The sequence below is a fragment of the Gordionus sp. m RMFG-2023 genome, chromosome 3, assembly GCF_954871325.1.
Source record: "Gordionus sp. m RMFG-2023 chromosome 3, tfGorSpeb1-WG-v2, whole genome shotgun sequence".
Classification (NCBI taxonomy): domain Eukaryota; kingdom Metazoa; phylum Nematomorpha; class Gordioida; order Chordodea; family Parachordodidae; genus Gordionus; species Gordionus sp. m RMFG-2023.
The window spans coordinates 29,348,338-29,364,077 of NC_088777.1; the positions used below are offsets into that span (position 1 = coordinate 29,348,338).

At 24.1% G+C, this 15,740-nt stretch overlaps 1 protein-coding gene across 2 annotated transcripts; it reads right to left on the bottom strand.

The window, feature by feature from the left end:
• Positions 1-11,750: 11,750 nt before the first annotated feature.
• On the bottom strand, positions 11,751-14,036 carry LOC135926362 (uncharacterized). Of its 2 annotated transcripts, XM_065462212.1 has the most exons (13): positions 13,953-14,036; positions 13,705-13,912; positions 13,600-13,656; positions 13,514-13,555; positions 13,409-13,465; positions 13,323-13,364; positions 13,215-13,274; positions 13,129-13,170; positions 13,021-13,080; positions 12,863-12,976; positions 12,757-12,819; positions 12,127-12,505; positions 11,751-12,079 (listed from the first exon to the last, which is right to left on the bottom strand). In XM_065462212.1, the coding sequence occupies exons 2-13, from the start codon at positions 13,790-13,792 to the stop codon at positions 11,779-11,781; spliced, it is 1,305 nt and encodes a 434-aa protein (XP_065318284.1). In that variant the 5' UTR covers positions 13,793-13,912; positions 13,953-14,036; the 3' UTR covers positions 11,751-11,778. The 2 variants fall into 2 exon arrangements, with proteins under 2 accessions (XP_065318284.1, XP_065318285.1); XM_065462213.1 differs by lacking the exons at positions 13,021-13,080; positions 13,129-13,170; positions 13,215-13,274; positions 13,323-13,364.
• Positions 14,037-15,740: the final 1,704 nt, after the last annotated feature.

Genomic DNA, 15,740 nt, shown 5'->3' on the forward strand with positions numbered 1-15,740 from the left:
AAATCATTATATATTACAATATTTATTTTTATTCAATTAAAATTATATATTTATTCTTAAGGTTCCTACCTTTTTTAACAATACTCCTTTTTATTCTTTCAATAAAAAATACTAAACGGGGTTTTCTATTTTTATGATTTTATATTTATTTCAAAAAAATACATATTACGGTATTTATATATTATTTAAATTATTCTATACTTATTCACAAAGATCCTATACTTATTCACAAGGATGCTATTTTTTTAAAAAAATTTGCCAATTGATCTCTCCGAATGGTATTTTATTTTATTCCTACCATATATATTTTAACTTGAGAATTATTTTATTTTTACTCTATAAAACTATCCCCATCTTATTTCCTCTTTATAATTGTTCAAATATTAATATACCAGCCATTATTAATGCACAAATGCAAAATATACCTTTAGAATATCATAATAGGCTTGATAAGCCCCCCCCCCCAAAAAAAAAAATTTAATTTTTTTTTTGATGATATCCCTGCTACTAGATATATGCATCTACTTTTGACCCATCTACTGGTTTACATAATTTTGATGTTCAATTTATTTCAATAATAATGTTTATTTATATTTTTGCCTGATTTCTTCATTTGTCTAGGCTAATCCAACCTTAATCCCTCACATTGCTACAACATGATAAATCTATTAAAGATAAGCAAAGAAAATAATGACTAATAAACAAACGCCTTACCCGTTCTAGAGTTACTGGTAGCCAAAATAATAAAAACTACGCTTGAAATTAACTCCTCTGGAGGTTTTTTTTTATCTTATGTTTTATATTTATATGTTTATTTTATTTTGACCCAGTTGCCTCCAAATGATATTTCTATCACCACTACCACAATCCCTAGCCACCTCTGCCTATTTTTTAACAAATATAAGCATTCAATTTCGTACTATCATTCACTTCACTAGGAGTTATTATAAATATTACTTTATCCGATTCTCTGAGAAACTTTCATGATTATTTAGAGGAATGTTCAAACTTGAATGTGCAGTACGGCCATTTTCATCAACTTTATTAATGGAAAAATATGCAGTAGTTCTGTCGTGGCCTTTATAACAATTCTTACTACCCCTTTTTATAGTTGAGTTAACATTGTCGTTCATTATATTTTAGAGGGGGCTACCAATGCTGACATTGAGAGAAATATCATTTTACGTTCTTCTTTTACCAGTATCCCAAGGCATAGGTATATGACTGATCTTTATCAGGACGTATTGTGTTTTGTACACTGCTTTGGTAATCCGTCATTACTGTCATCTACAACCCTAAATGATATAAAAAAATTATACTCTAATTATTTCCTCTCCAGACGACCGCCCAGATTTATTTTGTCGCTTTTTCCATCAAAAATTAAAATGTCAACAAGGATTTGCGCTTAATTTTATCAAATACATAATAAATAATCCTCATTATTTTTAAAAAAAATTATTCTAAATTTATATGTCAATAAAAAAAAATATCTTAAAAAATATATAAATAATTTGCATATAAGTTTCATTAGTGTTTAATGGTATTTCTGTTATTTAAATAGATAGCATTTTTTATTTAACATAAAATATAAACAAATAATTTGGGAAATGCAAGACATACATTAAATTTATCCAAAAAGCTACAATAACCCTATATAATAAACAACAATTTATTTTTTATATATAATTATAATTGATCATATTACCAAGTATAAGAGTCGGTTATTTTTATTATATTTGTCATGATTCTCTAATAAGTGGTTTGCCCAGGCCTTCCCAGTTTCCCTTAATACGGAATTCACATGTTTTTTTTACATCTTAAATTAATTGGTAAATCTGATAATTCCCCTTCATGTGATGAAATCAAATAAAAATTTAACTATCTCTGAGGTGGGAAAAAATTTTTAAAATTATATTGGATACGACTGGGCTTGGAACCTAAAAATTTATATTCGCTTGCACCTGACATGGGAATATCTTTAACAAATTATTAAGGGTTGAGCTGGGCTGAATAAACTTTTTAATAATTATATGCTTCCTAATATTTTGAGCTTGGATCTGGCATGACATCTATCGTAAAAAAATGAATAAAAATCTCATTCCCAGTTATTTTTGACGGGCTTTCCACTAGTATATTTAAATGACTTAAGTTAAGGTATAGTTAAATTATAGATGTTATACTATTAAAATGTATATGAGATGGATATTTTTATTATGTAAATCAAATTTATCCAAAATTAAAATTATCAAAATAAATAAAATAGAATATAGAAAATTGTAGTCCATAAATTTAAAATATGTATAGAACAGATATATTACATATAAAATATAATACTCATAATAAATTTTTAAAATCATAAATATATTTCCGTTAGATGACGTAATAGACTAAAAATTTAGTTTTTAATTAAAAATAATATGAATTATAGGAGCAAAATTCTTTACTTTGAATTAATTTATTTGGTACAAACTGAAATAATCATAAAATGAAAAATATTTTAAGTTTCCGTCATTATTTTTTGAGTTATGATGTCAATTCTTAGTTTAGTCAATTTTTTTAGATTTTTGGGATTTTAAAAATATTTTATTTTTTTAACTCATTTTATGTAAACTTACTCATATACAGGGTTGCCATATCTCCCCCCATCAGCGGGAGACTCCCGCAATTTTTAGTTTACACGCAGACATGTCTCTCCCGCAAAACTACCGCAATTGGAAATCTCCCGCAAAAATCTACCGCAATTTTTTTTAAAGTATTTTAATGTTTTTAATGTGTATAAATAATAATTTTGAGAGACATTAATTGATTATTTTTATATTTTTAAAATAAATTTTAAATATTTATTCAAAAAACATGTCTAGTTTGTATATAGATGCAACTACATTTGCGGAAATCCTATACATATCATGTAGTTCAACATTCACAGAGCTATGTCTTACAATGTGGGTCGAATTTTGTTCTCATCGCGACCCCGACTCAAAGTTCGGGTCGTTTTTATCGACTCCGGCTCTATGTTTGGGTAGTTTTTTCGACCTCGACCCGAGTTCAAGCCGAAAAAAATGACTTCGACCCAAAATATGGGTCGTATTTTTCGACTCCGACTAGAAGTTTGGTTTGTTTTTGCGACTAAGACTCAAAGTTTGGTTTGTTTTTGCGACTAAGACTCAAAGTTTGGTTTGTTTTTGCGACTAAGACTCAAAGTTTGGTTTGTTTTTGCGACTCAGACTCAAACATCGGGTCGCTTTTTACCACTTCAACCAAAGTTGTGATGGTTTTATTCAAGAGACGACCTAAGGTTTGGGTTGCTTTTTTTCACCTGACCTGATGCAATATCTACATTTTTTTTCGTCCAAAAGGCTTCTAAGTGTTGACTCCAACTCCAACTCCAATAAATATATAAATATAAATACTATTTATTAGATATTATTAATATAATAGGGCGGGAAAAGTTACTTAAAGCTTCTATAAATCTAATCAATGGAGAATGGCAATTGTCATCGTTATTTTTTAAATTTTTTTGATATAAATTTGTAAAAATATATGTTGTAAATCTGTTAAATTATAATTTCAGTGAAGATGTACCATAGAAAAGTGACAATTGTCATAATCCTTATTTTTGAACTTTTTCGAATTTTTTTAAAGCAAATATGTAAAAATATATATTGTAAACATGTTAAATTAAATTTTCAATGAAGATGACCCATAAAAAATGACAATTGTCATAATTGTTATTTTTGAACTTTTTCGAATTATTTTAAAGCAAATTTGTAAAAATATATGTTGTAAATCTGTTAAATTATAATTTCAGTGAAGATGTACCATAGAAAAGTGACAATTGTCATAATCTTTATTTTTGAACTTTTTCGAATTTTTTTAAAGCAAATATGTAAAAATATATATTGTAAATATGTTAAATTAAATTTTCAATGAAGATGACCCATAAAAAAATGACAATTGTCATAATTGTTATTTTTGAACTTTTTCGAATTTTTTTAAATCAAATTTGTAAAAATATATGTTGTAAATCTGTTAATTATAATTTCAGTGAAGATGTATTATAGAAAAGTGACAATTGTCATAATCTTTATTTTTGAACTTTTTCGAATTTTTTTAAAGCAAATATGTAAAAATATATATTGTAAATATGTTAAATTAAATTTTCAATGAAGATGACCCATAAAAAAATGACAATTGTCATAATTGTTATTTTTGAACTTTTTCGAATTTTTTTAAAGCAAATTTGTAAAAATATATGTTGTAAATCTGTTAAATTATAATTTCAGTGAAGATGTATTATAGAAAAGTGACAATTGTCATAATCTTTATTTTTGAACTTTTTCGAATTTTTTTAAAGCAAATATGTAAAAATATATATTGTAAACATGTTAAAAAATTATCAATGAAGATGACCCATAAAAAAATGACAATTGTCATAATTGTTATTTTTGAACTTTTTCGAATTTTTTTAAAGCAAATTTGTAAAAATATATGTTGTAAATCTGTTAAATTATAAATTCAGTGAAGATGTATAGAAAAGTGACAATTGTCATAATCTTTATTTTTGAACTTTTTCGAATTTTTTTAAAGCAAATATGTAAAAATATATATTAAACATGTTAAATTAAATATTTAATGAAGATGACCCATAGAAAAATGACAATTGTCATAATCTTTATTTTTGAAATTTTTCTTTAAAGCAAATATATAGTAAGCATTTTAAATTAAATTTTCAATGAAGATGACCCATAGAAAAATGATTATTGTCATAATCTTTATTTTTGAACTTTTTCGAATTTTTTTAAAGCAAATGTGTAAAAATATAAATTGTAAACATGTTAAATTAAATTTTCAATGAAGATGACCTATAGAAAAATGACAATTGTCATAATCGTTATTTTTGAACTTTTTCGAATTTTTTTAAAGCAAATGGGTAAAAATATATGTTGTAAATATGTTAAATTAAAATTTCAATTAAGATATACCATAGAAAAATCACAATTGTCATAATCGTTATTTTTGAACTCTTTCGATTTTTTCAAAGCAAATATGTAAAAATATATATTGTAAACATGTTAAATTAAAATTTTAGTGAAGATGTACCATATAAAAGTAATAATAGCCATTGTAATTTTTTTAAAATATTTTTAAGAAAATGGTTAAGATATAAATTGTAAACTATTTTATTATAATTTCAATGAATATGTGCCATAGAAAAGTGACAATAGTCATAAATATTTTTAAACTCTATTAAATCCAAGATGAAAAATCTATATTTCATATGAACCCTAGAAAAAGATTCATGAAGCAAACTATCTCATATAAATACTTCTTCAAAATCAGAAAACTGATATTATATAAATTTAGGGTTTCAAAGCGTGTTGTTATAAGGATTACCATAATTTATAAAGTAATGTAGCGTTCAATTAACCACTTTTACATTACCTCATAAAAAAATATTTATTGAAACATCAATAAAAATATTAATATGAATTTTTTTTTAGATTTATAATATAACGTCTATAGTATTTTTATTTCAAAAAGAATTTTTTATCTAGCTATCCTGTTAGGTACAGTATTATTTAGCGTTACCATTAGACTATTAAGTTGTCTATGGATTTAGTCTAATTAATAAATTCTACTTGAAACTTGTGGGTGAACAAATATCCAGATAATAATTTTTAAAATAGATGATAAAATGAGATGTTAATATATTTTTTGTAATTTTTAAAATTCTTAAACATCTTATGGCCGGAGACTGTGCCAGAAAACCAATTATCACATAAACTTATCTAGTTTTGTTTCATATATTTTATAGATTAACGATTGGACTACACATTAATGTTATAATTTAAATATTTCCTCGTTGAAGCAACTAGTTTTGATAGAACCTATATTCTTCTTAATTAAACAAAGTGAATCCCAGTTACAATTTATTGTGTAATTTTTCTAAAGAGTTCAAAATTCAATTTTTTTTACAAACTAAAGTTAATATAAAAAACTATTTTAGTTAAAGTCAATTATTATTAAAACACGAATGTTCTCCAGTATTCATAAAAAACAACAGTTTGAAACAAGAACCCTTACTATGCTCAAAATATCTAAAATCTTTGATACCTTTATAGTTGAAATATTTTTATACAATATATATGATATTTATTAATATACAAAAATTTTTATTTTTCTATAAATATATACATATAAAAATTATGTCCAGAATTGATTGTTCATTATATTCGTATTCCAAGAATTTAAACACAAACATTGTTTAAACGTCTCTGAGGCCAAACGATTTCTTTTTTTAGTAATAAAAATATATTCAAGAATTGATTATTACTTGGATAACTATTAATATATTTATGCTACTTTTTAAATAATATTTAATTTTAATTTTAAAAACAATAAATGAATATTTAAAATATTTTTAGATTTAAAAATAATTAAATTATATTTTATTTTATTTTAAAACAATAAATGAATATTTAAAATATTTTTAGATTTGAAAATAATAAAAAAATCGCAAGGTCTATAAGTCGAAAGGCTTGGTAATACGAAAGGCTAAAAAATAATATTGAAAATAAAAATAACAAAGAAAATGTTTAATGAGATATTTGATTGATTTATTGCTTTTTTAGAGAAAAAATATTATAATAGCATTACATTATAATATATTAAAAATATGGAAATTTTAAGATCTTTTCAATTTTTTTATTAATTCTTTGAAATAATTTGCGGTTTTTAAAAATTATATTATATTAATTAATTAATATTTGGTTATGATTTTATATATTAAGTAAGTATAAATATATTGTAAATACTTGATAAAGAAGTAAATAAGAAACATAAATTTTTTAAGGTATTTTTAATTTGAGAAAGCATTTAAGAGGGGAAAGGCTAACATCTTAAACGTAATTTTGAATATAATTATATCATTGAACTCAGAATTTAATTCTCTATCCAAAACCGCTTAGATGTATTTTTTTACGTTTCCGGTTCACAAAATAATTTTTATGTCGCGAAAGCATTTTAAAGGGGAAATGCTAACATCTTTATAATTATATCATTGAACTCAAAATTTGATTCTCTATCCAAAACCGCTTAGATGTATTTTTTTACGTTTCCGGTTCACAAAATAATATTTTTGTCGCGAAAGACATTTATAGGGGAAAGGCTAACATTTTAAAAGTAATTTTGAATATATTTATATCATTGAACTCAAAATTTAATTCTCTATCCAAAACCGCTTAGATGTATTTTTTTACGTTTCCGGTTCACAAAATAAATTTTATGTCGCGAAAGACATTTATAGGGGTAATGCTAACATCTTAATCGTAATTTTAAATATATTTATATCATTGAACTCAGAATTTAATTCTCTATCCAAAACCGCTTAGATGTATTTTTTTACATTTCCGATTCAAAATGTCTTTCGCGACAAAAACTTTATTTTGTGAACAAAACGTAAAAAAATACATCTAAGCGGTTTTGGATAGAGAATTAAATTCTGAGTTCAATGATATAAATATATTCAAAATTACTTTTAAAATGTTAGCCTTTCCCCTATAAATGTCTTTCGCGACAAAAAATTTATTTTGTGAACCGGAAACGTAAAAAAATAGATCTAAGCGGTTTTGGATAGAGAATTAAATTCTGAGTTCAATGATATAAATATATTCAAAATTACTTTTAAAATGTTAGCCTTTCCCCAATAAATGTCTTTCGCGACAAAAAATTTATTTTGTGAACCGGAAACGTAAAAAAATACATCTAAGCGGTTTTGGATAGAGAATTAAATTCTGAGTTCAATGATATAAATATATTCAAAATTACTTTTAAAATGTTAGCCTTTCCCCTATAAATGTCTTTCGCGACAAAAAATTTATTTTGTGAACCGGAAACGTAAAAAAATACATCTATGCGGTTAAATTCTGAGTTTAATGATATAATTATATTTAAAATTACGTTTAAGATGTTAGCCTTTACCCTCTTAAATGCTTTCACAAATTAAAAATACCTTAAAAAATTTATGTTTCTCATTTACTTCTTTATCAAGTAATTACAATATATTTATACTTACTTAATATATAAAATAAAATCATAACCAAATATTATTTTAATTAATAATATTAATTTAAAAATTAATATAATAAAATTAATTTTTTAAAACCGCAAATTATTTCAAAGAATTAATAAAAAAATTGAAAAGATCTTAAAATTTCCATATTTTTAATATATTATAATGTAATGTTATTATAATATTTTTTTCTAAAAAAAGCAATAAATCAATCAAATATCTCATTTAACATTTTCTTTGTTATTTTTATTTTCGGTATGACTAAATACTGTCTTGCTAAACTGTCTTGCTAAACTCTCGGTTCCACCTCTAAATAGCGAGCAGCAAAATAGCGAGATATTAAATGAATGAAAACCATAAAAATACTAATATATAATATTTAAAAAAAATGTTAATTATTTTAAAAATTATAAATATATATATCATTTTAAAAATTATAGATATATAAATCATTTTATTACATAATTATAATATATTAATACTGTTGTAAAAATTATTTTATTATTATTTTATTATAAAACTATTATTATAAATGTATATAACACATAATTTTTATCTTATAATATTATATTATTATTATATAAAATGTATCAATATATAAATTGGTTTAAATTATAAATGAGCACATATATCTATTATAAATAATAACTATAATTTTTCAATATTAAAATTTTGGAGGTAGGCATTAATTTTTGGGGATAAGTATTTATTTTTGAATGGTAATCTTTACTTGTATTATGATGTTTTTAAATCCAATAATTGATAAACCAAATATACCTCTTTAAAAATTAATCATCTTATATTTTTTACAATATTTTAGATCGTTTTTTATAGAAATGAAAATGCGTTATCACACTTAATATAAAAATAAAGTGATTATCAACCAAATGATAAAATGATTGCACTATTAAAATATATATTTATTTCCTATTTTTAGAAAAAGGATAGTAACATATTAATTATAACCTACAAATTTCAAAATCCTTATCTCCTAAGGCTTAAAATATTGTTAATAGAAAGTTATAAGGTTGTATATGGTGGCTTACTGTAATATTCTTTTTATTAATATCACTAATGCATTGTGGATTGGCAAATATCGCAACCGAAGGGCGATATATTTTAGGGGGTAGGGGTAGATTTTGGAAAGGGGTTTGCATCCATCAAATTTTCTACCATGTAGATGTTGGTTATTGTTATTATATTATAAACATTTATATTACAATTTTACGATCTTCAACTCTAAAATAAAAAAACTCAACATTTACTCCAACAGTACTACATAATATCATTAATTTACTTTCGCCCAGAAATTATTCAGAGACATAGATTGCCACAATATCACTGAAACAAAAAAAAGGATAAATTTTTACAGCAATATATTTTTTCCTATTTTATCTAAAAATTAATAAATAATTTCCAAATATATTTATCCTACCCCAGTGTCTACATGAGCGGGAGGGGTAGGAACAGTTTGCATCCTATTTTTTTGAGGGGGTAAGCTGCTCTTATGGGGGTAGGATAAATTGGGGGGGGGGGTTATCTATTAAATTTTGAGATGAAATAGGACAAAATTTATTGCTGTAAAAATTAATACTTAAGGTTTAGATATTTTAGCAAGCTCATAATGCCATAATAATTAATTCATTGTAAATAATGGAGGTTTTAATTGAATTTATTATTTAAAAAATAAATTCTTTATATTCACAAAATATCGATAGTTGGTAGTAGAGATAAATTATTTAAGTTATCCTTTATAAATTCTTTGAAAAGAGTATCAATAAATAAATAAGTGAAAATAATGATAAAAAGACACCGCCGCCGAAGGTGACGATTTTTTTAGGGGAGGTAGGCAAAGGTTTTTGAAGGGGGTTTGCATCCAGTGAAAATCCTGTCATGTAGACGCTGTCCTACCCCCAGGCGCCTACCCCTTACCCTGCTCAAAATATTGGATGTGAACTGCTACTACCCCTCCCCATTCACGTAGACGCTGGGGGGGGGGGTAAATGTTTTAATATAGCCTTTAAGGATAGTAAGTAAAAAATAATTTAGGGTTGAGATAGGAGGGAATTTTTTACTCTTATGGACATAAAAGGAGCAAATCCTAATTTATAGAAAAATTAAAACTAATTAAACTACAATTTTTTCCTATCAAAAATATTAAAAATAAATCGAATATTATAAGTTATGTATTAAATATTTTCATTGCCTGTTATACAATCTCCTCTCAAGATTCCCCTAATTTTTAGCTATGGCTATATATAAATGGCGGCGCTAGCTACTAGTGCGCTAAACAGCATAGCTTATGGTAGCTATAAAAGTGACGAAACTCGTAAAACAATTTTAAAACATTTATCTCTTACTTGATTAATTAAAATTAAATCAGAATCTTCAGGAACATGTTCTTCCTTGCAAGTTGTGTAAATATCAGCTAACGAAACCCAATAGCGCGTATCAATAGCGATAAATTAAATGAATGTTGATAAATAATTACATCTTTTTATCCATTTTAAATAATATTTTTTAAAATATTAACAAAGTAAAATAATTTATATATATATAAATTATTTTACTTTGTATATTAATATTATAATATTTTATAATTTATAAATTATAATATATAAATCTTTTTAGTATTATAAAACTTTTTTCAATAATATTACACATATAATTTTTATATATTAATATTATAGTGTTTTATAAATTATTAGCATTCAATATTTTTCTATTTCACCTATAATTTTTATATATTAATATTAGCTATCATAAAATTATAAAATATATATTTATATTAAAATTATCTTTATATTCTATGATTATTATATAATTATAAATATATATTTATTTATATTGAAACTTCAGAGTTTAATTCTTTTGAAAATTATAAAAATATAATTCTCGAAAAGGTCATGCGATTATTATAATTTATATATATCATAAATTATTTTAATTGGTAAATATTTTAAATTATTTTAAATAATATTATAATTTATTTAAATTTATGTTATATTATATTTTTGTAATTTATTATAATAATTATTTAAATTTATTATAATTATTATTTAAATTTACTATAAATATTATTTTAGCTAATATTAAAATATTATTTAATATTAAAATATTATTATTTAATATTAAAATATTATTTTTTAACATCTATAACATTCCTCTCTCTGAGAAATCCATTATTTTTGTTGTTCGCGATCGTCGAATATCTTATCGTGCAAATTCCTTCAAATATCCTGTAGGGATATGGAGTAAAACATATTTTTAAGGTGGGAGATAGGGAGTATTTTTTTTCTCTCATTAAGACGCGGATAAGAAGCAAATTATTATTAAAAACTGAAAACTACCTAAAATGTTTCCCTCTCAAAAATACATATAAATTATATTTAAAATTAAATATAAAAATAAATAGGATATGATGAGTTATGTATAAAATCACTTATTTTATTAATTAAATTCTTATGTATAATAAATTAAGTGTATAATTTTTACTTAATTTTAAAAAACATATATACACCACTTTAACGTGTATTATTCTTAGGTTAATAATATAAACAACTACTTTATTACTGAAGTATATAATATGCGCGAAAATTATATTTTTAAATTTATACTTTATATTAACATAATATAAAACAAAAGATTATGTAAATAAAATATATAATATATGGCAAAAGATTTATAAAAATATAAGAAAGCGCGATTTAAGATTGCAATTTAATTAAATTAGATATATTATCTAAAAAAACATATACATCCATATTTCGATCATAAAGGGAAGTAAGATTTTGTATTAAAATATTTAATTGAATATATTTGCGATTTTTACGATTAACATTCAACCCGCTATTAATCTGAATTAATTTAATCTCAGAAGCGTGTTGATGTCTTTTTAAAATGTTAATTAAAGAATAAATGTTAGGATGGGGACATAACGTTTTTCTTTTGATGCTATGATGATAGCCCTCTAAATAGTTATTTGTTCTAGGACCATTGACTTGATATCTAAATTATAAATTTATTTTGTATATATACATTAATTTTTTAAATACCTAGTCCATATGCTATGGGGAAATAAGCTTAACGAAATAAATGAGGGCATCGCCTCCGGATAGAAATTTATATTTGGGGTTTCCAAAAATCTTTTATTTATGGCTTTCTCATAAATATAATGCCTTGTTTCTAAAGGATTTTCGGCAACTATATCCTCTAGAACCTCATGAGTCCTTAACTTTTCAAAAATATCAATTTCATTTTGATGTTCATGCAATCCAGAAGTAATGTATATAACATCGAATTTGCATGAAGCCTTGCAGCCAACTTTCCTGCAACGATAATGTATTTTATTATCTTTTTGATAATCCTGTCGATACAAATAATCTTGAAAAAAAAGAAGCGGTTTTCCTTTTTGAGATTTTACAAACCGGGGATCTTAATAAATAGAAAAATTATATATTAATAAGGGCTCAAACATTAAAGGAAAAATCAGATAGAACAAGATACTTTAAAAAAAATTCGAGCAAATAAATAACTTATCATTTAAATGTTAAAAAATTTTAAAATTATTTTAAGGTCATGCCTAAAAACAATTTAAAAAATCTCTATGCTATATTAATATATAGGGTTATAATATTATGTGACAATATGTATTTAATTAAAGACATTTATAAATATATTTTTACCATTTATATTTTGATGTAAATCCATTAATACATGGGCCACTTCTAAAGGCAGATCCGTATTACCTATAAATATATTTTAGATATTGTAAATTAATGTATAAGATACTTTCAATGCCAACATTTATATCTTGATAAGTTCCTGAATTACCTAGATTTGAAATAAAGGTTTGATAGGCTCTGGCAAAGCCAGAGGTAGTTTGAGGGGCTATTGAAACTTGGGCTAATAATTTTAAGTTAATTTTAATAAAAGTATATTAAAAATACCTTGATGTGTAATAGCTGCAACTGAACTTAAAGGTGGAGGGGCTAATGCTAATGCTAAATCTTTAAATCAATGTTAAAATTATTGTATGGATATATATATATAAATACCTTGATTTGCATTAGAAGTTTGAGGGGCTATTGAAACTTGGGCTAATAATTTTAAGTTAATTTTAATAAAAGTATATCATAAATACCTTGATGTGTAATAGCTGCAACTGAACTTAAAGGTGGAGGGGCTAATGCTAATGCTAAATCTTTAAATCAATGTTAAAATTATTGTATGGATATATATATATAAATACCTTGATTTGCATTAGAAGTTTGAGGGGCTATTGAAACTTGGGCTAATAATTTTAAGTTAATTTTAATAAAAGTATATCATAAATACCTTGATGTGTAATGGCTAGGCCAACTGAACTTAAAGGTGGAGGGGCTAATGCTAAATCTTTAAATCAATGTTAAAATTATTGTATGGATATGTATATATAAATACCTTGATTTGCATTAGAAGTTTGAGGGGCTATTGAAACTTGGGCTAATAATTTTAAGTTAATTTTAATAAAAGTATATCATAAATACCTTGATGTGTAATGGCTAGGCCAACTGAACTTAAAGGTGGAGGGGCTAATGCTAAATCTTTAAATCAATGTTAAAATTATTGTATGGATATGTATATATAAATACCTTGATTTGCATTAGGAGTTATGGCTGCTACCAAGTTTTGACATTCTAAAGAATGTTGGATGGTGATAATTAAATCGAGACCAATCATTAATTTGGCTCTACCACCACATCTTTTGCGACAAGTAAGGTAAATGGCCTTTTTACCACTTGTATGGGCCAAATATTCATGCCCTTGGTAGCATATATAGTCCTTTTTCTTCTGTGTTTGCTGAAAACAAAAATAATAAATATATGAAATGGTTTATTACTTTTATTTCAAGTTGTTTATAAGATAATTTTTAAGATTATCAGCTACAGTTGGAATCATATCAAAAATATGGCGGCCATTTTTGTGAATATTCTTATGAGTAGTATTGTGATTATTCTCATTTTTCGCTATTTTGATGCTCTTTATTTTACATAAATCAATTTTTAATTAATTAACAAATTGATAATAAATATCAAATAATTTAAAATTCTAATTTTACTTAATTTTAATGGAAAAAAAATATATTTACTAGCTTATTACAACTTATATTTTATTTTTCAATTACAAAATTTAACAAATTTATATCCATAAGAGGGCGTTAAATACATAAATATGAAAATATATTCTTAGGAAACCAGAATAAATATTGGATAGCGCTTTTTTTGTATTTGGGTGTAAATACATGTGAAAAACCTAAAAAATTTTTAAAAAATAGAGGTTTCTTTGAGATTTAATTAATGAGTAGGTTTAGAAGCGAAAAATAGTAGAAAGTTTGTAAGGAACATATTGCTGGCGTTATTGATCAAAATCTCTTCATTTTTAATTTATACTTGTATATTTAGGTGTTAAACATTATCCTAAAAAATATTTTGAAAATATTATGATTTGACCGAATACCGGGCTTAAAACCGATCAATTACTAAATATTCGATCTACCAAATTTGGTGTTAATATTATTTGGAAAATAATCATTTTTTGTTTATTTATCTATAAATACGTGCAAATCATTATCACAAAAAATATTTTTAAAATATCATGATTTGACAGAAAACCGATTTGAAACCGGCCCAATGACTAAATACTGTCTTGCTGGCGTTATACATGAAAAATTCTTTATTTTTGGTTTATACGTGAACAATAACGTGTTAAGCATTATCCTTATTAATTTTTTGAAAATATTATGATATGACCGAATGGCGAGCTCAAAACCGACCACTTACTAAATATTCGATCTACCAAATTTGGTAGTAATATTATTTGGAAAATGTTCATTTTTGGTTAATTTATCTATAAATACGTGAAAATCATTATCCCAAAAAGTATTTTAAAAATATCGTGGTTTGACCGATAACCGATTTGAAACCGAAATACTGTCTTGCTGGCGTTATACATAAAAAATCTCTTCATTTTTGGTTTATACGTGTATATTTAGGTGTTAAACATTATCCTAAAAAATATTTTGAAAATATTATGATTTGACCGAATGGCGAGCTCAAAACCGACCACTTACTAAATATTCGATCGACCAAATTTGGTGTTAATATTATTTGGAAAATAATCATTTTTGGTTAATTTTTCTATAAATACGTGCAAATCATTATCCCAAAAAATATTTTAAAAATATCGTGATTTAACCGATAACCGATTTGAAACCGGCCTAATTACTAAATACTGTCTTGCTGGCGTTATACATGGAAAATTCTTTATTTTTGGTTTATACGTGAACAATAACGTGTTAAGCATTATCCTAATTAATTTTTTGAAAATATTATGATTTGACCGAATGGCGAGCTCAAAACCGACCACTTACTAAATATTCGATCTACCAAAATCAAATTTAAATAATATAAAATTTTCCCCAATTAATGATAATAAATATACTAATAATCAAAAATTAACTAATTTTTTAATAAAAAACATTTTATCATCAAACTCTTCACAAAATAAAAATTTATTACCATGCGATAGTAGTGATATCATCTTAAAAAATTCATTTATCGAGACTACACAGGTAACACAGCTTTCACTAGATCCTAAAAATATTTTAAATTCTATACCAATAGGTATC

What these genes read in the sequence shown, in the direction of transcription:
- LOC135926362 (XM_065462212.1), bottom strand. Translation starts at nt 13,792, where the DNA reads ATGATTGGTCTCGATTTAATTATCACCATCCAACATTCTTTAGAATGT. An exon ending in AACTTCTAATGCAAATCAAG is followed by an intron (nt 13,466 to 13,513) that starts GTATTTATATAT and finishes ATTGATTTAAAG; the next exon opens with ATTTAGCATTAGCCCCTCCA. An exon ending in CCTAGCCATTACACATCAAG is followed by an intron (nt 13,365 to 13,408) that starts GTATTTATGATA and finishes TAAAATTATTAG; the next exon opens with CCCAAGTTTCAATAGCCCCT.